Source organism: Euleptes europaea, chromosome 2 (assembly GCF_029931775.1).
Source record: "Euleptes europaea isolate rEulEur1 chromosome 2, rEulEur1.hap1, whole genome shotgun sequence".
Taxonomy (NCBI): domain Eukaryota; kingdom Metazoa; phylum Chordata; class Lepidosauria; order Squamata; family Sphaerodactylidae; genus Euleptes; species Euleptes europaea.
Genome location: NC_079313.1, coordinates 5884930 through 5908933, shown reverse-complemented (window position 1 = coordinate 5908933; position 24004 = coordinate 5884930). Strand labels below are relative to the sequence as shown.

Below are 24004 nucleotides of genomic sequence, written 5' to 3'. Positions count from 1 at the left end.
GGTAGAAAAAAAGAAACGACACGTCGTCTGTAGAAATTGGAAGCATCCAAAAGGGAAACCGAGGCCGAGGCAACCGGTTTGGAGTCGAGGGCCTGCCTCCTCCAACTCCTCCGACCCAGGCGCCTCTCCGAGGACCGTTCGTGGTGAAGAAAGGGGGGGCAACTTCAGAGCGAAACGTACCGCGGCCGCCTGCCTCTCACCAGTCCACCCCACCTAACCCCAGGACCCTAGTTCTGAGGAAGGACCCTGTCTGGCCGTCTCTCCGACTCTGGTGGGCTCCCCCCGGCACCCCCTCCAGCTCAGTTGCTCTCCACCAGCTTGGCCAAGTCCTGCCGCAGTTCGCTCAGCTCGAAGATCTTCATGTCCATGATCTCCGCCACCTTGGACACCTCGTGGTACATCTTCTCCCGCTCGGCCAGGGTCTCGGAGAGGGTCTGCTCGGCCAGCTGCAGGCGCTGCTCCAGGTCCTTGTTTCGTCTCTCCAGATCCTGACAAGAAGAAGAAGAAGAGTTGGGTTTTTATAGGCCGACTTACTCTGCCACTTAAGGGAGACTCAAACCGGCTGACAATCCCCTCCCCCTCCCCACAACAGACACCCTGTGAGGTAGGTGGGGCTCAGAGAGCTCTAAGAGAACTATGACTAGCCCAAGGTCACCCAGCTGGCTTCATGTGTAGGAGTGGGGAAACAAAATCCAGTTCACCAGATTAGCCTCCGCTGCTCATGTGGAGGAGTGGGGAATCGAACCCGGTTCATAGAATCCCAGAATCATAGAGTTGGAAGGTACCACCAGGGTCATCTAGTCCAACCCCCTGAACAATGCAGGAAATTCACAACCACCTCCCCTCCCCACACTCCCAGTGACCCCCCACTCCATGCCCAGAAGGTGGCCAAGATGCCCTCCCTCTCATGAACTGCCTAAGGTCATAGAATCAGCATGGCTGACAGATGGCCATCTAGCCTCTTCTTGAAAACCTCCAGGGAAGGAGAGCTCACCACCTCCCGAGCAAGCCTGTTCCACTGAGGAACCGCTCTAATTGTTAGAAAATTCTTCCTAATGTCTAGATGGAAACTCGTTTGATTTCATTTCAACCCGTTGGTTCTGGTCTGACCTTCTGGGACAACACAAAACAACTCAGCTTCGTGTGTAGGAGTGGGGAAACCAACCCGGTTCACCAGGTTAGCCTCCGCAGCTCATGTGGAGGAATGGGGAATCAAACCCAGTTCTCCGGATCAGAGTCCACCACTCCAAACCACCACTCTTAACCACTATACCATGATGGCTCTCAAAGAGGCAGAGAGAGAGGGACAAAGAGAGAGAGGGACGGAGGTCACATGTGGAGAGCCACCGTGTGGCTCCCTCTCTCCGTGTGCCTCAGTTCTGATCTGAATCGTGGCCCGTGTGCCTGAGACTCTAACAGTGCAGTCCTAAAAAGAGTTACTCTAGTCTAAGCGCACTGATTTCTCTCCCTGTAGAATGCCACCTTCACAAGATGTGGCGTGCGGGCACATCAAGTACTTGAATCTAGTACTTGAAGGGCTGTCATAGAGAGGATTGCGCGGAGTTGTTTTCTGTTGCCCCAGAAAGTCGGACCAGAACCAACGGGATGAAATTAAATCAAAAGAGTTTCCGTCTAGACATTAGGAAGAACTTTCTGTTAGAGCGGTTCCTCAGTGGAACAGGCTTCCTCGGGAGGTGGTGGGCTCTCCTTCCCTGGAGGTTTTGAAGCAGAGATGGCCACCTGTCAGCAATGATGATTCTGTGACCTCAAGCAGATGATGAGAGGGAGGGCATCTTGGCCATCTTCTGGGTATGGAGTGGGGGTCACTGGGGCTGTGGGGGGGAAGTAGTTGTGTGTTTCCTGAATTGTGCAGGGGGTTGGACTAGATGACCCTGGTAGTCCCCTTCCAACTCTATGATTCTATGAAAGCATTGGCCTGAATCTACACAAAATGGCTTCCTATGTTTATCTTTGGTTGTTCTGCCTCTGAATTTAACCTGCCGAAAAACGTAAGCCTACATCTTAGGCACCCAGTCGATAATCAGTACTGCTATGACTATATTTAACAGGTCATGCGTACATAGCAAGCTGCCTTATACGAAATCAGACTATCGGTCTATTAAGGTCGGTATTGTCTACTCTGACTGGCAGCAGCTCTCCAGAATCTCAGGTCTTTCCCATCACCTACCACCTGCTCCTTTTCACTGGAGATGCCGGGGACTGAACCTGGGACCTTCTGCATGCCAAGCAGATGCTCTACCACTGAGCCACGGCCCCTCTCCATGGCTCTCCAGGTCTCAGGTAGAGGTCTTTCCCATCACCTACCGCCTGCTCCTTTTCACTGGCGATGCTGGGGATGGAACCTGGGACCTTCTGCACGCCAAGCAGATGCTCGACCACTGAGTTCCCCGTGACATGCACACGAATGGCTGGACTGGAACCCCGTCAAACCCGGATTTCACAGGAACACGAGGAGGTGGCCGTCTGCCTGTTCCCGCACACAGGCACAGATGGAGCGCCTCCTGTCTAGGCCCAGCCCAATCAAAGCGGGGTGGGTGGGGGAGGCGGGAGACGGGAGAGGATAACCGGAGAGGTCAACGGGTTTGGAACCAAAGGGGGCAAGAGTCTGGGGGCGTCTCGTCCTCCTCCTTCCTCAGTTTCAACCTCTTCCTTTTGCGCTCACGCACTCGCTCAGCGGAGGAGATACAGCTGGGGGAAGAGCCAGGGCAAGGTTCTCCATTTCCTGTCCTTTATAACCTAGGGTTGCCAGGTCCCTGTTCACCACCTGCGGGATGTTTTTGGGGCGGAGCCTGGGGAGGGAGGAGTTTGGGGAGGGGAGGGGCTTCAATGCCATAGAGTCCAATGGCCAAAGCAGCGATTTCCTCCAGGGGAACAAAGAAAAGGGAAACGCAGGGGGAGAGCGAGGTGACCTCTGACAGTCGGAAAGAGCATGCACAAGCCAAGCGAAGAACCCGAAGTCGTCAGTGGGGCGACGGCGAGGGAAACAGCCATGCTTAAAAGACCTATGATAAGTAGGGTTGCCAGGTCCCTCTTTGCCACCGGCAGGAGATTTTTTGGGCGGAGTCTAAGGAGGGCGGGGATTGGTGAGGGGAGGGACTTCAATGCCATAGAGTCCAATGGCCAAAGCGGCGATTTCCTCCAGGGGAACTGACCTCTGTCGGCTGGATATCAGTTGTAATAGCGGGAGATCGCCAGCTAGTCCCCGGAGGTTGGCAACCCTAGGTTTGATCCATCTTCTGCAACTCCCAGGCAGAACAGCGGTTTGTTGTGGGGCAAAAGAATTCCATTTGTCTGAACAGAGGGCGTGTCTCACGGCTTCCTCCCCGACCCCTCTCCCCAAACATCTTTCCTCTGTTACCTGCACCTTCTGGAAAGTTTCCTCGGTCTCTTCGTCGCCTTCCCAGCGTCCCCCTTTCTGGCTCTTCAGTTGCTGAAGCTCCTGAACCGCGGGGGGGGGGGGGGTGTTGGGAATTGGAAGAGAAGCAAAATTAAATTCTGAGGCTGGCGGATTGACACGGGCAGGTGAGGACTCCGCTTGCGCAAAAATGCTGACAGCCAACACCACGCACCTCCTCCACCCCACGACACACACAGGCTTGTTTTTGGAAAGCATTTCATCCAAAGTTTCGAAATCAAACCGCTTAATTGTGTTAAAAAAAAGGTTTTGACCCTCTTCTCCTGCCTTGCAAATTTAGCATGTTAGTGATACGAGGAAAAGAGAGAGAGAAAGGAGGGAGACTGAGTCAGAGAATGAAGAGAATGGGAAAGAAAGAAAGAAAGAAAGAAAGAAAGAAAGAAAGAAAGAAAGAAAGAAAGAAAGAAAGAAAGAAAGAAAGAAAGAAAGAAAGAAAGAAAGAAAGAAAGAAAGAAAGAACCGTTATACAGCTCGGATTTTGGCTGGCAAAGCACTCTTGGAAGGGATATGCAAATGAGCCGGCTCTTGCCTGTAATTCAGCCTCTGCTTTAAATTGTTAATTTAATTGGCATCCATGTGAGAGGGGAAACGTGGCAGCTGCGGATGGAAAAAGCCATGCAGGCGGGAGGCAGCCAGAGGGGCTGGCCAGGAGACTGCGACCCATCTGTAGTATGGGTCGCAGGAGGGTGTTTGCAATGTGCAACTCCCACCCACCCCAGAAGAGAGAGGGGAATTTTGCCTGGGAGGTGGGCCTCTAATGGGAAACCTCCCCTCTGTGGCACCGAGGGCCGGGGAGGGGGGGGGAACGCCCCAGGATCCTGACCCTGGGTCTTCCTCCCATTCCGACTCTCTCTAACGGGAGACAACGGCTCAGGCGTCCGGGCAGGCTTGGCTCGCCTCCCCTCCAGCCCTGCTTGCACATTTGCAAATTAAGCAAATGTTGCAAAGACTTCAGAAGTCTCTCCAAGGGCTTTCTCTCCTTTGCAGGAAAATAAATCCTAGCAGAGCTCTAGGAAGTGAGAAGCAAGAGCAGAATGGCCCTTTTGCTGGGCTGCGGGAACAAGAAGCAGAGAGGGCGCTGTTTTGCCACCTGGAAAGCTGCCCTCACTAAGCCTCGGCACAAGCAGGCATCTAGTGTGTTCCCCCCCCCATTCTTCCACCTTGAAAGCACTGCTTTGTTCATTCACACTGCAAAGAAAGTGTTATACGACCTTATTTTACTGTTAATATGTTACTGTTAATATGTTATATGATTGTTCCTAGGGTTGCCAGAATGGTGTAGTGGTTAAGAGCGGTGGTTTGGAGCGGTGGACTCTGATCTGGAGAACCGGGTTTGGTTCCCCAATCCTCCACATGAGTGGAAGATGCTACTCCCTTCCCCTCCCCACAACAAACACCCTTTGAGGTAGGTGGGGCTGAGAGAGCTGTGACTAGCCCAAGGTCACCCAGCAGGCTTCGTGTGTCGGAGTGGGGAAACAAACCTAGTTCCCCAGATTAGCCTCTGCCGCTCTTGTGGAGGAGTGGGGAATCAAACCCGGTTCTCCAGATCAGAGTCCACCGCTCCAAACCACCGCTCTTAACCACTACACCAAGCTGGCTCTCCAGTCCAGGGGACGCCTGATTCATGGCTCAGCCCACTGCTATGCAGCGCAAAGACTCTGCCCATCGCTCACCTTGTCCTTGGCTTTCACCAGCTGCTCCAGCTCCTCCAGCGCCGGGCTGGCCTCTTCCTTGGCTTCACCTGAGGAATAGCGGCCTCTTTGGGCTTCCAGCTCGGCCACCTGTGTGTGGGGGGGAGGGGTGCAAGGAGAGAGGAGGGAGAGCTTCAGGATTATATTTATGCATTTCTTAAAACATTTGTTCCCCGCATTTCCTTTTGCCCCAGATAGGGTTGCCAGCTCCTATTTGGGAAGAGAGGTGTAGTGGTTACGAGCACCGGACTATAGGCTTGCCAACCTCCAGGAACCAGCAGGAGACCTCCCGCTACTACAACAGATCTCTAGCCAACAGAGATCAGTTCCCCTGGAGAAAAATGGCCGCTTTGGCCATTGGACTCTATGGCATTGGAGACCCTCCCCTCTCCAAACCCAGCCCTCAGCCTCCGCCCCAAAAACCTCCCGCTGGCGGCAAACAGGGACCTGGCAACCCTGCCGGACTAGTTTCTGGGAGACCCGGGGCCGAATCCCCACTCGTGCCATGGAAGCCTGCTGGATGACCTTGGGCCAGTCACAGACACTCAGCCTAACCTACCTCACAGGGTTGTTGTGAAGATAAAATGGATGAAAGCTGCTTTGGTTCCCCATTGAGGAGAAAGACAGGCACAAAATGTATTAAATAAATGGGGGTGGAGCCTGGGGAGGGATTGGGGGGAGGGACCTCAGCGGGGTATAATGCCGTAGAGTTAGGGTTGCCAGCTCCGGGTCGGGAAGAGTTTGGGGGTGGAGCCTGAGGAAGGCAGGGGTTGGGGAGGGACCTCAGCAGGGCATAATGCCATAGAGTCCATTTCCTCCATGGGAACTGATTTCTGTCGGCTGGAGATCAGCTGTAACAGTGGGAGATCTCCAGCCGCCACCTGGAGGTTGGCAACCCTATGTGGGGGGGCTGATCAAGCTTTCCCAGGGACACTCTTGGCATGTTCTTTCCATTTCTGTTTGCCACAAAAGTTCAACTTGAGAGAGAGAGGGAGAAGCATGAGGATACAGGGAGTCCTTTCTCCTGGGACGCAGGTTGCTTCCCTTCATAGCAGCAGGGGACTAGAAACAGGCCTTCCGAATGAAAGAACAAAAAAAACCCCGGAAAACCTATGTCTTTTCTAAATGCCGGATACAAGGCGGCCTGGATGGCGGGATGAACACATACACGAACACATGAAGCTGCCTTATACTGAATCAGACCCTTGGTCCATCCAAGTCAGTATTGTCTGCTCAGACCGGCAGCGGCTCTCCAGGGTCTCAGGAAGAGGTCTTTCACATCACCTACTTGCCTAGTCCCTTTAACTGGAGATGCCGGGGATTGAACCTGGGACCTTCTGCATGCTAAGCAGAGGCTCTACCACTGAGCCACGGCTCCTCCCCCTCCACAGCTCGCCTTCTGAAACACGGCGCAAGTCCTCTCCTTCGCCCCCTCTCCCCCTGCCAAGAAGGTGACCTTACAGGGCTGGTCCTCATCTCTCATTTCACGCTTCCGTGCAGAGCTCGGTCAGCCGGTGCAAAGCACAGGGATGACTCCGGCAGGGCCAGATCCTCAGCCCCTGCTCCGTCGCCCTTCCCCGCCCTGGGGGAGCCAAGCAGGAGCAATGCAGGGTTACACCACCAAAACCCCAGCGGTCACCTAAGAGTCCAGGTGTTTTGAACGCTGCCAGGTAGAGGATGTCAATTATTCACGGAGAGAGGATGCATTTTTCAGAAGCGCATTTCTTAGCCTCTTGGGGAAACCGGTGCAAGCGTGAACCGCACGCCTCTAGGACGGGGGTGTCAATCATAAGACCTGCAGGCCGGCCCCGGCCCCTTGAGAGCTCTTACCCGCCCCAAGAGCCAGCCACCCTCCCCCAGTCCCGATCAGGGCTGTCGAGGCATGGCCCGGCCCGACCAAATGACATTTATGTTATATCCCTCGTAACAATTGAATTCGACACCCTTGCTCCAGGTCATTAGTAAGAAAAAAACCACAGAAGCTAGCGGCAGGATAATTTTCTGTTCCACCTAATTACTTCCGGCGCCATGATTTTATTTAGCGCATTTCAATCTCATCCTTCCCCCAAGTTACTCAGGGTTCGGTTCTCCCCTCCGCCAGCTTATTTTCCCAACAACCCCTTGTGGTAGGCTAGCTTGAGCGACTGACAGGTCCAAGGTCATGCACAGGGTTTCCAGGTCCCTCTTCACCACTGGTTTTTGGGGCGGAGCCTGAGGAGGGCGGGCTTTGTGGAGGGGAGGGACTTCAATGTCGTAGAGTCCAATTGCCAAAGCGGCCATTTTCTCCAGGTGATCTGATCTCTATCGGCTGGAGATAAGTTGTAATAGCAGGAGATTACCAGCTAGTACCCGGAGGTTGGCAACCCTAGTCATGCACTACGTTTCCTGGAAAGCAGGGATTTGTACCCTGGGTTCTAGTCCAACACTCCAACCACTACACCGCACCGCCTCTAGGTTTAAAAGCCTTTGTTTAAAACACCTTGCAGGAAGGTCTGTTTTCATGGCTGCTCAGTTTTAAGCAGACAGACCTGTTTAAATTTAATGCTATACAAACCCCCTGTTTTTTGTGGGGGAGGCGTGGGAGTAGGACAGTACCAGCTCTCCCGCCAGACCTTTTGCTGTGCATGGTACATTCAGGCCATGCGTCATTTGCACCAGTGTGAGGTCTACTCTGCGGTGGAATAAAAGGCCCGGGGGGGCCCTGTTCGTTCCTGCCCGTGTGATCAATGGTTCAGGGGCCATGCTTCTCCCGGGACTGAGCGGTGACCTCTCTTTTCTTGGCAGAGATCGCAGCGGGACCTTGTTACCGGAGCCTGACAAGGGGCCATTTGTCTTCCTCCCCAGCCGGCCTCTTGTCTGACCTGCCGACCTTGAACGGGAGCTAATTTTAGCAGCCGGAGAGCGGTCTTTCGCCACACCAAGTGGCTGCCCGACAAAGCCAGGGGCCAGACAGGGAACCCGCACTGCTGTCTCTGGAAACAGGAGCGGCGTTGCTTGCCCGTGTCCCTCTCTCTGTCTCTCTTTTTCCTGCTACTATCTCATGCTGCAGGTGAACATCAAGAAGACAAAGGTAATGAATGGCTACAGAAGAATTACTCAACTTTAAGGCCGACAACGAGGAAACCGAAACAAAACAGAAAACCTGTGTCTCTCCTGAATGCCGGATACGAGGCAGCCCGGATGGCGGGACGAAGAAGAAGAAGAAGAGTTGGTGTTTATATGCCGACTTTCTCTACCACTTAGGGAAGACTCAAACAGGCTTACAATCACCTTCCCCACAACAGTCACCCTGTGAGTTAGGTGGGGCTGAGAGAGCTCAGAGAGAGCTGTGACTAGCCCAAAGTCACCCGGCTGGCTTCGTGTGTAGGAGCGGGGAAACAAATTCAATTCACCAGATTAGCGTCCGCCGCTCATGTGGAGGAGTGGGGAATCGAACCCGGTTCATTGGATTAGAGTCCACCGCTCCAAACCACCGCTCTTAACCACTACACCACGCTGGCGCCCCTGCTTATAGAGATCAGTTCCCCTGTAAAAAACGGCAGCTTCAGACGGCCAAACTCAACAATACACCATAGATCAGGGGTGTCGAACGTACGACCCATGGGTTGTATCCAGCCCCTCGAGAGTTCTTATCTGGCCCACGAGCCGCCACCCCCCCCAGTCCCAATCTGGGCTAGCGAGGCATGGCCCGGCCCAAATAAGTTACTTTTATGTCATATCCGGCCCTCGTAACAAATGAGTTCAACACCCCTGCCATAGATTCTAGATCTAATCCCTCCCCATATCCCCCCTCCACAGGTTAAAAAAAAGGTACAGGTCCCCTGTGCAAGCACCAGGTCATTCCTGACCCATGGGGTGACGCCACAACCTGATGTTTACTAGGTGGACTTTGTTTTACGGGGTGGTTTGCCAGTGCCTTCCCCAGTCGTCTTCCCTTTTACCCCCCAGCAAGCTGGGTCCTCATTTTACCGACCTCGGAAGGATGGAAGGCTGAGTCGACCTCGAGCCGGCTACCTGAAATCAGCTTCTGTTGGGATCGAACTCAGGTCGTGAGCAGAGCTTGGACTGCAGCTTACCACTCTGCGCCACGGGGCTCCTCCTCCACAGGTACCACTCCCAAATCTCCAGGAATTTCCCAGGTCAGAGTTGGCAACGCTACCCCTCAGAGCAGGCCTTTCGGGCCAGGTCTTCTGCACGCGCTCCATGAAGCAGCCTCTTTATTTGAACCGCCTCGTAGCGCCCAAATCAAGCATCTGTCAGAGGCTGTGAGACTGGGGGAGGGGGCCCTCTCCGACGCCCCCTCCCTGCCCAACTCACCCGTATCCGCAGCGCTTCCGTCTCTTCCTGGTAGGCTGCCAGCTGCTTCTTCCACTGCTCCACGTTGGCATTGGCTTCGTGCAACGCTGCCACCAGCTTGTTGTTGCTGTCTTGCAGGGTGAAAAATTCGGCTTCCCACTGGACTTCGCACACAGACCTGGGGGAGCAAGGAGACGGAGTGAGCTGCTGTTCCTTGGCACCTGCTGCCGAGGATCTCAAAACAGCCACAACTGTCCCGTGTCTTCTCTTTCTTTCGGGACAAAAGACCTGAAGGCACAATGGTTCCATATCTAGCGCTCTCTGCATGCTCAGGAACGTAGGCCTTTTAGGCAGGGACGTTTCCCCGCAATCACCCCTGCCGACTGCTTCGGGGCTTCCTTTCGATTATGCCTGCCTTTTCCGACAGTCAGAGGTCGCCTCGCTCTCCCCGGGTGTTTGGCCTGAGTTTTCCGGATGCTGTTTTAGCCCGAATCTGGAAAATGTGAGCAAAATGCGCGGGGAGAGGGAGGCGACCTCTGATGGGTGGAAAAGGCATGCATAATCGAAAGGAAGCCCCAAAGCAGTCATAAGAACGGCCATGCTGGATCAGACCCAGGCCCATCAAGTCCAGCAGTCTGTTCCCACAGGGGCCAACCAGGTGCCTCCAGGAAGCCCACAAACAAGACGGCTGCAGCAGCATTTATCCTGCCTGAGCTCCACAGCACCTAAGATAATAGGCCTGCTCCTCTGATCCTGGAGAGAATAGGTGTGCATCATGTCTAGTATCCACTTTGAACAGTAGCCATGGATAGCCCAGTCCTCCATAAGAACATAAGGAAAGCCCTGCTGGATTAGACCCAGGCCCATCAAGTCCAGCAGTCTGTTCCCACAGGGGCCAACCAGGTGCCTCTGGGAAGCCCACAAACAAGACTGCTGCAGCAGCATTATCCTGCCTGCTTTCCAAAGCACCTAATGTAATAGGCATGCTTCTCTGATCCTGGAGAGAATAGGGATGCATCATGACCAGTATTCATTTTTACTGGTAGCCATGACAGCAGGGAAACGGCCCTGCATAAAAGGCCACTGGCTCCAACCCAGATAAAATTTAATCGGTTACTTCAGTCATCCGTTTAACGTAACCTTTTGGGGTGTTCTCTTTTTCATTTGCAACCACTAGGGTTGCAATTAACAGGGAGCTTGTGATGCTTTCCCCCTCCCCTAATTTTCCCAGTGAAAACCACAGTTTACCGCTCACAAAGCTGCTCCCCCCCGGGGGGAGGGAATTTCTCTAGGTAAATCTTCACCAACAAAGGTAAAAAACCCCAGGGCATAGTATTCTAGCAGTGATTTTCAATGAGTACCCCAGGGCAAGGGGGAAAGTGTTGAATCCCCCCCATGTTATTCTGCTCTACTCTGGTTAGATCTCACGTACAGTAGAATTGTGTTCAGTTTTGGGGCGCTGCAATTTAAGAAGGACGTAGACAAGCTGGAACATGTCCAGAGGAGGGCAACAAAGATGGTGAAGGGGTCTGGAGGCCAAGTCCTATGAGGAAAGGTTGAAGGAGCTGGGTATGTTTAGCCTGGAGAGGAGGAGACTTGAGAAGGGACATGATAACCATCTCCAAGTACTTGAAGGACTGTCATAGAGAGGAGGGTGCCAAGTTGTTTTCTGTTGCCCCAGAAGGTCGGACCACAACCAACGGGTTAAAATTAAATCAGAAGAGTTTCCATCTAGTCATCAGGAAGAATTTCCTAACAGTTGGAGCGGTTCCTCAGTGGAACAGGCTTCCTCGGGAGGTGGTAAGCTCTCCTTCCCTGGAGGTTTTTAAGCCAAGGCTAGATGGCCATCTGTCAGCAATGCTGATTCTACAACCGTAGGCAGATCATGAGAGGGAGGGAATCTTGGCCATCTTCGGGACGTGGAGTAGGGGTCACTGGGTGTGTGTGTGTGGGGGGAGGTGGTTGTGAATTTCCTGCATTGTGCAGGGGGTTGGACTGGATAACCCTGGTGGTCCCTTCCAACTCTATGATTCTATTCTTCTCCTTTGACCTGGAACTCCAGAGGATTAAATGAAACTGTGTGGTTCCACAATTGAAAGCCGTATTCCAGGTTCCTCTCAACTGACCGAGCATTTCAACCTCGACCGTCCTTTCTGCGGCTCGAAGCAGCCAGTCTTTATTTCCGCACCATTCGCTATTTCCTTGTGCTGAATTCCTCCTGCTAGAATTAATGCCGTAACTTTTTTTTTTTTTTTTGCATTAATTGCATACCAACGACACCAGAGGAACAAACAAGCTCGGAACGCCAGCCGCAAGAACAGGCGAAGCGACATCCACCCATGAACGGAAAAAAATACATTAAAAAGGGAGAATCTGGACACATGAAAGAGGAAAAAAATACATTAAAAAAAGGAGGAGAGTTGAGACAGTCCTAGTTTGTTCGCACATGGAATTGTGTTTCATCTCTAGTAATTATTTTTGGTTGAAAAGAAGCTGGAAATCTTTTTGTTTGTTTGTTTTTTTAAAAAGAAGAAAACAGAGAGAGACAGACGACGGCATGCCAATTGTGATAACTTAACACACTTCTTAAAAATAAGAACATAAGCATGTTGAGTTATCACAACTGGCATGCCATCTCTCTCTCTCCCTTTATTTTTTTAAACAAACAAAAATACTTCCAGTTTCTTTATAACCTACAAAACAGTAGCCATACCAGATTAGATCATTTACTTCATCATCCTTTTTCCTACCAGGTGAAGCCCAGACTCTGGGGGGCCCCTGACAAAAGCCCCCCACCCCGATCTCCTCCCCAGCATTTGACAGTCATGTCCCTCCATATATCTGTCCATTTGGTCACCAGGGCTAATAGCTAACGACAGACATGTCCCTCCATATATCTGTCCCAGCTCCTGAATCCGGTGGCTGTCCTCCGCATCTTGTGGCAGTGAGTTCCACAAGTCAACCATCCGCTACATGACACAGAACTTCCTTCCGCCAGTCTCGAAGCCACTGACGGTCAGTTTCGGAGGGTGACCCTGTTATGCTGTTGAGCGCACCAACCAGCTGCAGACAGCTGCAGGCAGGGCCCGAAATTGTAATCCACCTTGCGCTGGAAACCATTTTGAAGAAAAAGAAGAGTTGGTTTTTCTATGCCAACTTGCTCTACCACTTAAGGAAGAATCAAACTGGCTTACAATCACCTTTCCTTCCCCTCCCCACAACAGACACCCTGGGAGGTAGGTGGGGCTGAGAGAGTGTGACTAGCCCAAGGTCACCCAGCTGGCTTCATGTGGAGGAGTGGGGAAGCCAACCCAGTTCACCAGATTAGCCTCCGCCGCTCATGTGGAGGAGTGGGGAATTGAACCCGGTTCTCCAGATCAACCACTCCAAACCACCGCTCTTAACCGCGTCACCACGCTGGCTTCATATTTTGGAATATGAATGCCATGCACTGACATTGTCTGGTTGCATGTTTCTTGGCAGCAGGGAACCACAGCCTCCGTTGACAGATCCGGGGCTGTTCCCGTTAGAACTTGCCAGGGCAGCATGCACACACAGACACACACACACCGGATCTGGACCACTTCCTCACCCTTCCGAGAGCATCTTCTTGATCCGCTCCCTTTCCGTCGTCATCTCCATATCTGCGCTCTGGCTACGGAAGAGTTTGTCGTCGCCGGGCCCATTGGAGCTGAGGATGGGGCTCGGGTAGATCTGTGGCGGAAGAAGGAGGAGGAGGAGAAGAAGAAGCAGAGTTGGTTTTTATAAGCCGACTTTCTCCACCACTTAAGGAAGAATCAAACCGGCTTACAATCACCTTCCCTTCCCCACAAAATACCCTGTGAGGGAGGTGGGGCTGAGAGAGCTGTGACTAGCCCAAGGTCACCCAGCTGGCTTTATGTGGAGGAGAGGGGATACAAACCCAGTTCACCAGATTAGCCTCCGCCGCTCATGTGGAGGAGTGGGGAATCGAACCCGGTTCTCCGGATCAGAGGGGGAGTTGGTTTTTCATATGCCAACTTTCTCTACCACTTAAGGAAGAGTCAAACCGGCTTACAATCGCCTCCCCTTCCCCTCCCCACAACAGACACCCTGTGGGGTAGGTGGGGCTGAGAGAGCTGAGACTAGCCCAAGGTCACTCAGCTGGCTTCATGTGGAGGAGTGGGGAATCGAACCCAGTTCACCAGATTAGGTGGCGCCTTGAGTCATGATGTGGGGGGGGGGGAACACACCCTGGAGTCCATTCTGTGTCGGCCCCCTCCCAGGCGTGCAACGATAACCCTCCCATTTATTTATTTACTTTGTTTGGCCTTTCTCTCCAATGGAGATCCAAAGCAGCTCATATCCTCCATTTCCTCCTCACAAATGCCCTGTGAGTTAAGTTAGATTAAGAGTGCGTGACTGGCCCGAGGTTGCCCAAGCTACTTGCCCTGGGAAAGCAGGGATTCGAACCTGGGTCTCCCGGATCGTAGTCCGATGCTACGCCCCACTGGCTCTGAACCAAGCCCTGTGGCGACCCATCCACCGGTCTCCCGATATTTCCATCCCACGCTTGCTCCCAAGAGCGCAGGGCAGCCCGCATGCCTCCCCCTTCCCTGTTGGACCCTCACAACAACCCTGCGAGGTAAGTTAGGTACGGAAATGCCGACTCCAGAAGGGCTTTTTTTAAAAAAATGGTTGCACAGCACTTAGAACAGCACGATTGGGGCATGGTGGCAACAGTCCTATTAACCCCCCCCCTCCAACACATACACACTATCTGCCATTCTCCTCCTCCTCCTCCTCTCTCCCCCCAGGCCAAGGGACTGTTCGCACTCCCTCCTCCTCATACGCTGTCAATCCATCTGTGCCTCGGCTGAGGAACACGCCGTCTTCCCTCCTCCAGATCCGTCCCTCCCGTTTCCCAGGAGATCGGAGCGAAGCCGCCGTCCCCGGGCTGTGTCCTCGGGGACGATAGAGAATTCACCCCTCCGAGCGCCGCTTCCAGGGTGGGGGGTCCCTTCTCCGCTCCCCTACAGCGGCCAGCTCACAGGGCATGCAAAAGCCATGCACGGACAATTCACAGAAAACAGGAAGAATTTCCTAACAGTTAGAGCAGTTCCTCGGTGGAGCAGGCTTCCTCGGGAGGTGGGGAGCTCTCCTTCCCTGGAGGTTTTGAAGCAGAGGCTAGATGGCCATCTGTCAGCAATGCTGAGTCTATGACCTTAGGCCAGTGGTCGGCAAACCCATTAGTCAACAGAGCCAAATATCAACAGTACAAATATTGAGATTTCTTTTGAGAGCCAAATTTCTTAAACTTAAGGGGGTTGTTTCAGGCACCCAAAGACTGCCGAGCCTAGCACTGGAAGCGAGGGGTCAGGGCCACGCCGCCGCTTCAAAACAAACCCATGTGCCCTTTTCTGCACAGGAAGAGGAGGGAGATTTTAAAAAAACCAAACTAGCGGCAAACAGTCGCCGCACAAAACGGTTCCCGGCAAAAGCCAGGGCCGGGCTGCGTCTCCATGGTTGGTTTTGTGCAAAGAAAAGCCGCGTGAGCAGGAGCTGCCGGCGGGGGGTGGGGGGGGGAACGCCCCGGGGAGGAGAAGAGGCGCCCCAGAAGCGCGCACAGCGGCTCTGTTCTGCCTCACCTTAGTCCTCGGGATGGGGGGTCCGGGGGGCCACAGAGTTACTTAAAAAGAGAGAGAGAGAAACTGGGAACTCGTAGCACTAGTAGACATAATGCTATAACACTACAGCGATATGTCCATTGCTAATTTAAAAAAAACACCCTGAAGGGAGAGGCTGTGGCTCAGTGGTAGAGCTTCTGCTTGGCATGCAGAAGGTCCCAGGTTCAATCCCCGGCATCTCCAGTTAAAGGGACTAGGCAAGTAGGTGATGTGAAAGACCTCAGCCTGAGACCCTGGAGATTCATGGAGAGGGGCCATGGCCCCGTGGTAGAGCCTCTGCTTGGCATGCAGAAGGTCCCAGGTTCACTCCCTGGCATCTCCTGTTAAAGAGGCCAGGCAAGTAGGTGATGTGAAAGACCTCAGCCTGAGACCCTGGAGAGTCGCTGCCGGTCAGAGTAGACAATACTGACTTTAATGGACCAAGGGTCTGATTCAGTATATGGCAGCTTCATATGTTCATATGAAGTCCTCTGGTTAGGGTTGGCAGCTTCGGGTTGGGAAATACCTGGAGGTTTTGGGGGCAGAGCCTGAGAAGGGTGGGGTTTGGGGAGGGGCTTCAATGCCACAGAGTCCAATTGCCAAAGCGGCCATTTTCCACGGGCGAACAGAGCTCTATCGGCTGGAGATCAGCTGTAATAGCGGGAGATCTCCAGCTAGTCCCTGGAGTTTGGCAACCCTATCTCTGGTGGTGGCAGGGAAACTGGTGCTGATGGGTGTGCAAAAATGTGCAACCCTACTCATTCACAATGCGTACAACCATGCACGGGATTTTCCCAAAAAGGTCGCAACAAGCCAGGTTAAGAAAAGATTACAGCGAAACGGGGGGGGGGATCAGAGCCCAATACGACGGCCGACTCTAGGTTGGAAAATCCCTGGAGATTTGGGGGTAAGCATGGGGAAGGCAGAGGAGGGACAACAGGGTTCAAGCAGCCGTTCCTTTTCTCCAGGGAAACAGATCTCGTGGATTCTGGAGCACAGCTATAACTTGGGGAGAACTCCAGGCCCCACCTGGAGATTGGCAACCCTAAGGCCTGGGCATTCTTGTCCCAAGCAGGAGGCCACCAGGCATCTGGCTATCTCAAGGCTGGCAACAGGGGAGCTCTGCAGAGCCCCCTGCTGGCTTGACGGGTCCTGCCAATTTCTCTGCAGATAGATGCTCTTCTGTGGAAGCGGCTCACAGAGCCCTGCGCGCCCCATATAACCCCCCCCCCAAAAATCCTTCCAAGAAAATCACAGCACCAAACTAATCTAACGTGGAAATCTTGGGGGATCGTTGGGTTGAAAGGCAGGGTAAAAAACACAAAAACCAATTAAAAAACAGTGGCAGTAATTTAGACTCATCATCTAAAACACCCACCGGCAGAAATCTAACATGCTGAAGAAACGGCAGTAAGCCGTAGAGATCGCGCCAGGCTAATAAAACACAGCGCCGTCACAATAACAGAAATTACAAATTTAAGTAACAAAAATGAGAAAAACCAGACAGTGGAGTACAGTTAGGGCAACACTGCATTGACAAGTGAGAGCATGGGCAGGGTTGCCAACCTCCAGGTGATATCTGGACTTTGCCGTCCAGATACATAGGAAAGGTACACTCCTTCATGCATTGATTGAACAGTGCACGGAAAGATTGAAGGCTTGAAAAAGTCTACACGAAATGGAATTATATCGGATCTCCATTGCTCTACATCCTGTTTCCGTGGTTTACTGATGCACTTTATGAAATTATTATTATGAAATTATTAATACGGACTGAATAAGAACTGAGCATTTTGGCTTATATTTTGTATTGTAAAGCCTTATGCTGAGAGCTGGGGTCATACTTAGACCAACTGTGATATACATTTCTTTGCTCCAGAATTGTGGTTATTGAATGTTTCCAATATATATCTGTAATAGCATGAGTTGCTATTGTTTGGTTTCTTCATTTTAGAAACAATTGTCTTGTGCTATATTTTGAATTCCAACCTCCAGGTGGTGGCTGGACATCTCCAGCTGTTACAACTGATCTCCAGGCAATAGAGATCAGTTCTCCTGGAGAAAACGGCTGCATTGGCAATTGGTCTCTATGGCACTGAAGTCCCTCCCCTCCCCACACCCCACCCTCCTCAGGCTCCTCCCCAAAAATCTCCAAGTATTTCCTAACTTGGAGCTGGCAGCCCTAAGCATGGGAGAAGACATCTGGCACAAGAAAGGTTTGGAGCGCCAGGCGGGAGGGCGTCCTGGAGATCTTTCTTGAGCCAGGAATTCCACCGCCTGGGGGCCACCGCCGAAAAGGCCCTGCCCCATCTGCCCACCAGCTTCCCCTCGGCTCACACGGGCCCGCACTGCAGGGCACCAAGTGCTGAAGCCAAGGCATGGGCAGGCTCGTGAGAGCTCTGGAACCTTCCTGTCCCCAAAAGACTAGTCCCTGCTCACCTGCTGGGAAGTCAAACTTAGGGCAGGACTGGTCAGCTCCGTCTTATCTTGCGACTTCTCCCTTGCCAAGCGGGTGGCTTCCTTTACCTCCTGGAACTTCTCTGCGAACTGCGTGGCGGGAAGAAAAGAGGAGGCGTCACCCGCCATCTTGGACGGCTGAACCCCCCCACCACCACCACCACAAGCCGTGAAGATCCGGACTGGATTCCATTACCCACCACCGTCTTTCCCCCTTCCCCTCTCCCTGTTCCACTGGGTGAAGCCAAAGGGCCTGAGGGTCTCCCCGTACCCTTCCTTCCAGACACGCAGTAGCCCCGCCGCCCCGTCAGCCGGCCCCCTGCCGAGCATTACCTGGGAGAGATGCTGCTCCGAAGCGAAGCCCAGCCCGTACACCGTGTTGGCGCGACTGTCGGCCCACTGGCCAAATTTCTGCGAGGTTTTCGTGAAGGTCATGTTGGGGGTGATAGTGCTGTTGATGATGGCCTGTGGGGAGACACACGGGCAAGGGGTCAGGCCCGGACGGTCACAGCCCGTGCAGGCATGGAAACCAGTTTTGAGGTGGGCTTCATTGCACGCGGCGGGTGCAGAGGACAGCCATCTCTCGGAGAGCCACGTTACTACAGGTTGAGCATCCCTTAGCCAGACATCTGATATCCGGACTGACCCGAAAACCGGACTTTTTGAGCCGGCGTGTAGGCGTGACTCACAGGCCCTCAGAAGCACGCCAATTTGCTTTCTGATGGTTCAATGTACACAAAATTATTCAAAATATTGTTTAAAATCACATTTAGGCTATGTGTATAAAGTGTACATAAAACCTATAATATACCTAAAACATAAATGGATTTCGTGTTTAGACTTGGGTCCCACCCCCGAGATATCTCATTATGTATATGCAAATATTCCAAAACATGGAAAGATCTGAAATATGGACCACTTCTGGTCCCAAGCAGTCTGGATAAGGGATACTCAACGGTCTCCTAAGCCAGGGAAAAAGAAGGAAGGAAGGAAGGAAGGAAGGAAGGAAGGAAGGAAGGAAGGAAGGAAGGAAGGAAGGAAGGAAGGAAGGAAGGAAGGAAGGAAGGAAGGAAGGAAGGAAGGAAGGAAGGAAGGAAGGAAGGAAGGAAGGAAGGACCTGCTTGCCTCTAGGGTCTCACCTTCGTGCCTCCCACACTGATGATGCGGTAGACGTTGCGAGTGGCATCATAAAAGTAGGAAACAGTCAACGCGTGCTTGCTCGCTGGGATCCAGTTCCTCTTGGTGGACGGATCGATCTGGAAGATGTGGGCTCGGGTGCTGAAGATTGGCTGCTCCCTGCGGTGACGCAGCAGAGAACGGATTCAGCAACTCCCGCAACCTAAAAGCCACCCGACTCTCCGGCCGTTTAGGCGTCTCCCTCTCCCCGTGGGTTTCTGCGCGTTTTGCCCACATTTTCTGGATTGGTTTAGCCAGTCTCCAGAAAATTGGCTACCCACAAACCCAGAACAAATGCTGGCTAGACACAAATCCAAAAAATGCGGGCCAAATGTGCAGAAATGCACGGGGAGAGCGAGGCGACCTCTGACGGTCGGAAAATGCAAGCATAATCAAAGCACAGCCCCGAATGCGGTTGGCGGGGTGACCGCAAGGAAGCAGCCATGCGTAAAAGGCCTCTCTGTTCTACCGGGTTATGTGGAGGACTGACTGTCCCTGCAGCTGTTGCAAAGGAAGCGGTTGGTCAGCATAACTGGGAGGAAACTTTTCATGAAATCTAGAGATGGAAAGGGGGGAATATAGGAAGGCTATGGGGACGAGGCTGTAAAGGCTGAACCAAAGATTCCTTGTGTAGGAAGGGACCCTAGAGGCAGTCTAGCACGGGGGTGTCAATCAATCAAGTTTCATTCCGATACAAAATCAGCTCTGGATAAAAATCAAAGTTGGGTGAAAATAATAAAAATAAAATAATACAAGTTGATGGTTCTGGGAGGGATGATTTGAAGAAGAGGAGGGAAGATCTTCTTTGGGGAAGGGTTTTCAGTTAGCCATTTACGAATCCCACTAGACTGGAGGCAAAATTTGGCTACTTGAATGGTTATCTCCCGAGAGGCACAGGGGTGTCAAACATAAGGCCCTTTGAGAGCTCTTATCCAGCCCGTGAGACAGCCACCCCCACCACTCCCGATCTGGGCTGGTGAGACATGGCCCGGCCAAGCGACATTTTTGTCATTTCTTGCCCTCGTAACAATTGAGTTCGTCACCCTTGGCCTAATCTAACTCAGGCTCCATGCAGGGAACGTAGGGCTAGACCATTCCCAAGATATTTTAAAAAAAAAAACATCTCAGAGAGATTATGCCGGTGTGGTATAGGAAGTGTAGAAACCACGGAGCACATTCTCATCCGCTGCCCTGACTATGAAGAGATCTGTGGCAAATTTATCCCACCATGGACCAACAGGCTCTCTGATAACTTGGGAGTCGGACGGCAAGGAAGCTTCTCTAGGATGAAAATCCAAGGGTTTCCGTTAACACTGCTAAATCTTGTACCGCCACATCCAAAATTAGGTGCAAATTGTTGGGATGACCGGGCTTACTAGCTATGTACATAGCAGCGACCTCTGAGGATTTTATGTATTTTATACTTTTTATACTTGTATTGATGTATTTTACACTTTTATATTTGGAATTTCTGGTTTTACTATCGATGGGATTTTAGACAAGTGTTGACTATTCTCTCCTTCTGTGTATGACTGGCTACGTGCAGTATTAATAAATGACATGACCACCCCATAAGATCGCTACCCTGGCTCTTGCTTGAAGACCCCCAGCCAGGGAGAGCCCACCACGCCTTCTGGGTAACTGGTAACACTGCTGAACTGCTTTTAAGGTTGGGAGGTTTCTTCTCACATTCAACCCAACCCTACTCTACTCGAATTTACTGCCAGCCAGTAACTTTCTCCTAACGTTCAACCAACCGCTTGTCGAAATGAAAGCAACCCTCAGCGACCACAAAAAAAGCCACCAAAAAGTGTGTGTGTGCAGGAAATCATCTAGATATCAGCATCGGGTGATTTACCTCTCTTTTCAACTTCTTTGCTTGAAAGGAGGAGTACAAGTTACTGCAAACGACTTACGTTTGAGCACAAGCACGCATATACAAAACGCACCGTTTCGCATTTACAGGTCAAGCCGTTACCTAATCGTTGACATTGGTTAATAGTGACGGAGACAGGTGGTTAGAAGACAAAGGGGTTACACAGACATCGGCCGTCCCGGTTAGCGGTTCCCCGGAGCTGAAATCCCACTTTGGCTGGGGTCTGGCGGGCGGTTCATTTCCTAGCAATGAAAAATGTCTGCCGTTAGTGGCCACACACAAACACAAGAGTGTAGCACAGAGGACAGGAGGAAGAGGTTGAGGCGGAAGACACCTGGTCGTGATTCAGCCGGGTCCAGCCAAAGATTTTTCCGAGCCGTTAATGTGTAATGATTTTCAGCCACTGGGAAGGGGGGGAAAAATCCATGGAGCTCTCTGATGCCGGCTCTCTGCAGCCCATTAGCTCTCGGTTGGGTTTGTGTCTTGGAGCCCAAATAGGGTAGAGGTCTGATTTAGGAACATAAGAACATAAGGAAAGTCCTGCTGGATCAGACCGAGGCCCATCAAGTCCAGCAGTCTGTTCACACAGCGGCCAACCAGGTGCCTCTAGGAAGCCCACAAACAAGACATAAGAACATAAGAAAAGCCTGCTAGATCAGACCAAGACCCATCTGAATCTGACGGCTTAGGTGAAAACAGCCCAGTTTTAGCTTGCTTGGAAGCGTGGGAAGGGCAGCGTGCCAAGCACCTCGGCAGCTTCTCCTCCCTTGGGACGGCTTCTTGACTGGACTTGCAGCCTGATACCATAAAGTACATTCATGCTGACAGGGCAGTAAAAAAACCAGACATGTACCATGATGGGCAACAGAGAACTATGGGTTTCATTTTTTTGCATACTGCACGACACCTCCCTCAGCAGAAGCAGTCTACCTGAGAAGTATGCATTTTTTAATTTCAGCCATTCCGTAAAGCTTTCATACCGGCCCCTGGCAACAGGAGGAAGTTAGGGTGATATCAGGACTTGATCTGCAGACAGACTGAGGCTGACATCTTCCAGGTGTGTCCAGATCTCCTGGAATTACAATCGATCTCCAGACTACAGAGATCAGTTCCCCTGGAGAAAATGGCGACCTCCATGGCATTGAACCCCACTGAGATTCCTCATTTCCCCAAACCCCACCTTTCCCCGGCTCCATCCCCAACCCTCCAGGAATTTCCCAACCTGGAGCTGGCAACCCTAAGACTGCTTCATTTATTCAGACTTGATGACATCTTTATGACTGGGATACCTTGATCGGGGAGCCATAGAAGGAAGAGATCCAACATCTCCCCATTCAAGAGGGTTTTATAAACAAAAAATTCAGATTTATTGAAGCCTAAAACTAAAAAGGAAAACCTGCATGGTGTTCGTACAAGTAAACTTTATACTTTATATACACCGCTTTTACTCAGTCGTATAAAGACTGCAACACTGACGTATATTTGTATAACGGTATAATTGCATTCTGAATTTTAATGAATTTCGACCACTGAAGAAGGACACTGAAATGGCCAAAGCGCATTTGGTCTTAGTTTAGGTCTAATTGCCTGGCTTTAATTTTGTGTCGAATTGTGTTTTATGTTCATATTTATAAGAGAAAAGTAGAGGCTATAGGAGGGCTGTATATAAGTTGTTGGTTTTTGTCTGTAATAAATTCATTATATATAATTACAGAGAGGGTTGCCAGGTCCCTCTTCGCCATCGGCGGGAGGTTTTGGGGGTGGAGCCTGAGAAGGGCGGGGTTTGGGGAGGGGCTTCAATGCCATAGAGTCCAATTGCCAAAGCGGCCGTTTTTCTCCAGGGGAACTGATCTCTATCGGCTGGAGATCAGTTGTCACAACAGGAGATCTTCTGCTATTACCTAGGGGTTATGTGTGTATCAAATCACACCTCTATACCAATAGGGTCAGTACAAACAGTCTAGGATATGTTGAACTCAATACAAACAAGAAGGTAAATTCTACAAAAACATATAATGTAATACAATAACATATAATGTAATGTTATGAGCATTGCATTGTATTACGTTATATGTTTTTGTAGAATTTACCTTCTTGTTTGTATTGAGTTCAACATATCCTAGACTGTGTTTGTACATCACCTGGAGGTTGGCAAGCCTAATTACAGAAGATCATTTGCACTTAGTTTCGGCCCACAGGTACGTCTGTTCTAGACCTTAGGGTACTTAACCCTAAGACAGACCCACGCTGTGAACGCCTTCCTTACTGATTCTTGCAGAGGGAGCTGATGTTAAGAGCGCAAGAGCAGGCCTAGCCATGCTTTTCCCTGGTAAGCTGGCAACCCCCACTTGTCAACCACAAGGGCTACTGCAATCTGGAGGTGGGGATGCTTCTCCTCTCTTCCCGTGCTTGTGATAAAGGATCTGGGATTAAGGTCATGCCAGCCTGTAGGAACACACCCACTCGAGAGAGCCGCGACGTCCCCGAATCCCGAGGTTGCCCTGCCAACCTCTCAAGGTTGCCCCCAAGGCGAAGGAGCGTCACGCTTGGCTTGAGAAGACCATATGCCTCGCTGGCAAACCACCAGCCAGGGCGGGCCTCCCTTTTGCGTTCCGGACCCTGTTCAAGACACTGGAGGGAAGGGAAGGGTCTCCTTCACATAGAGGTTTCCATCACTGCTAGGGTTGCCAACCTCCAGTTGGTGGCTGGAGATCTCCTGCTATTACAACTGATCTCCAGCCGATAGAGATCAGCTGACCTGGAGGAAATGGCTGCTTTGGCCATTGGGCTCTATGGCATTGAAGCCCCTCCCCTCCCCAAACCCCGCCCTCCTCAGGTTCCGCCCCCAAAACTTCCCACTGGTGGCGAAGAGGGACCTGGAAACCCTAATAATTGCTGGTCTCCCTGTTTCCCTCCCCCACTTTTTACCAACTGCTATGTGGGGATTTGGCTGTCCGCAGGCACCACGGCAGCCTCTATGCTGAAACCGAGCGCCAGTTGTTCTTTGTTTAATGTGTATTTTAAGGGTCTTGACATTATCGATTATATGGGTTTATTCTGTGGTTTTATCCTTTGTATTTATTATCCCACGTTATGTATTGCTCTGTTCTGCGCCTTTGGCCGGGGAGTGAGGGTGGGGTATAAGAAGAAAGAAAGATAGAAAGAGAGAGAGAGGGAGGGAGGGAGGGAGGTTAACTGAGGCAAAGAGAACAAAGAGAATGGTTTTGCAAGAAGAAAGTAGGAAAGAAAGAAAGTAGGAAAGAAAGAAAGAAAGAAAGAAAGAAAGAAAGAAAGAAAGAAAGAAAGAAAGAAAGAAAGAAGGAAGGAAGGAAGGAAGGAAGGAAGGAAGGAAGGAAGGAAGGAAGGAAGGAAGGAAGGAAGGAAGGAAGGAAGGAAGGAAGGAAGGAAGGAAGAAATGTAGAGGGAA

General features: G+C 51.6%; 1 protein-coding gene across 3 annotated transcripts; it reads right to left on the bottom strand.

Annotated features, from left to right (window-relative positions):
- Positions 1-294: 294 nt before the first annotated feature.
- On the bottom strand, positions 295-20757 carry HOMER3 (homer scaffold protein 3). 3 transcript variants are annotated; one of them, XM_056844325.1, is made up of 9 exons: positions 20680-20757; positions 18665-18821; positions 17859-17990; positions 17508-17615; positions 13016-13137; positions 9445-9601; positions 5110-5217; positions 3380-3460; positions 295-488 (listed from the first exon to the last, which is right to left on the bottom strand). In XM_056844325.1, the coding sequence occupies exons 1-9, from the start codon at positions 20691-20693 to the stop codon at positions 300-302; spliced, it is 1068 nt and encodes a 355-aa protein (XP_056700303.1). In that variant the 5' UTR covers positions 20694-20757; the 3' UTR covers positions 295-299. The 3 variants fall into 3 exon arrangements, with proteins under 3 accessions (XP_056700303.1, XP_056700304.1, XP_056700305.1); XM_056844326.1 differs by having other exon boundaries at positions 3386-3460; XM_056844327.1 differs by lacking the exon at positions 5110-5217.
- Positions 20758-24004: the final 3247 nt, after the last annotated feature.

Coding starts and splice junctions, on each gene's coding strand:
- HOMER3 (XM_056844325.1), bottom strand. Junction 17,991..18,664: donor TCAGTGTGGGAGGCACGAAG/GTGAGACCCTAG, acceptor GTCTCCCCACAG/GCCATCATCAACAGCACTAT. Junction 9,602..13,015: donor AAGAAGATGCTCTCGGAAGG/GTGAGGAAGTGG, acceptor TTGCTCCCCCAG/GTCTGTGTGCGAAGTCCAGT.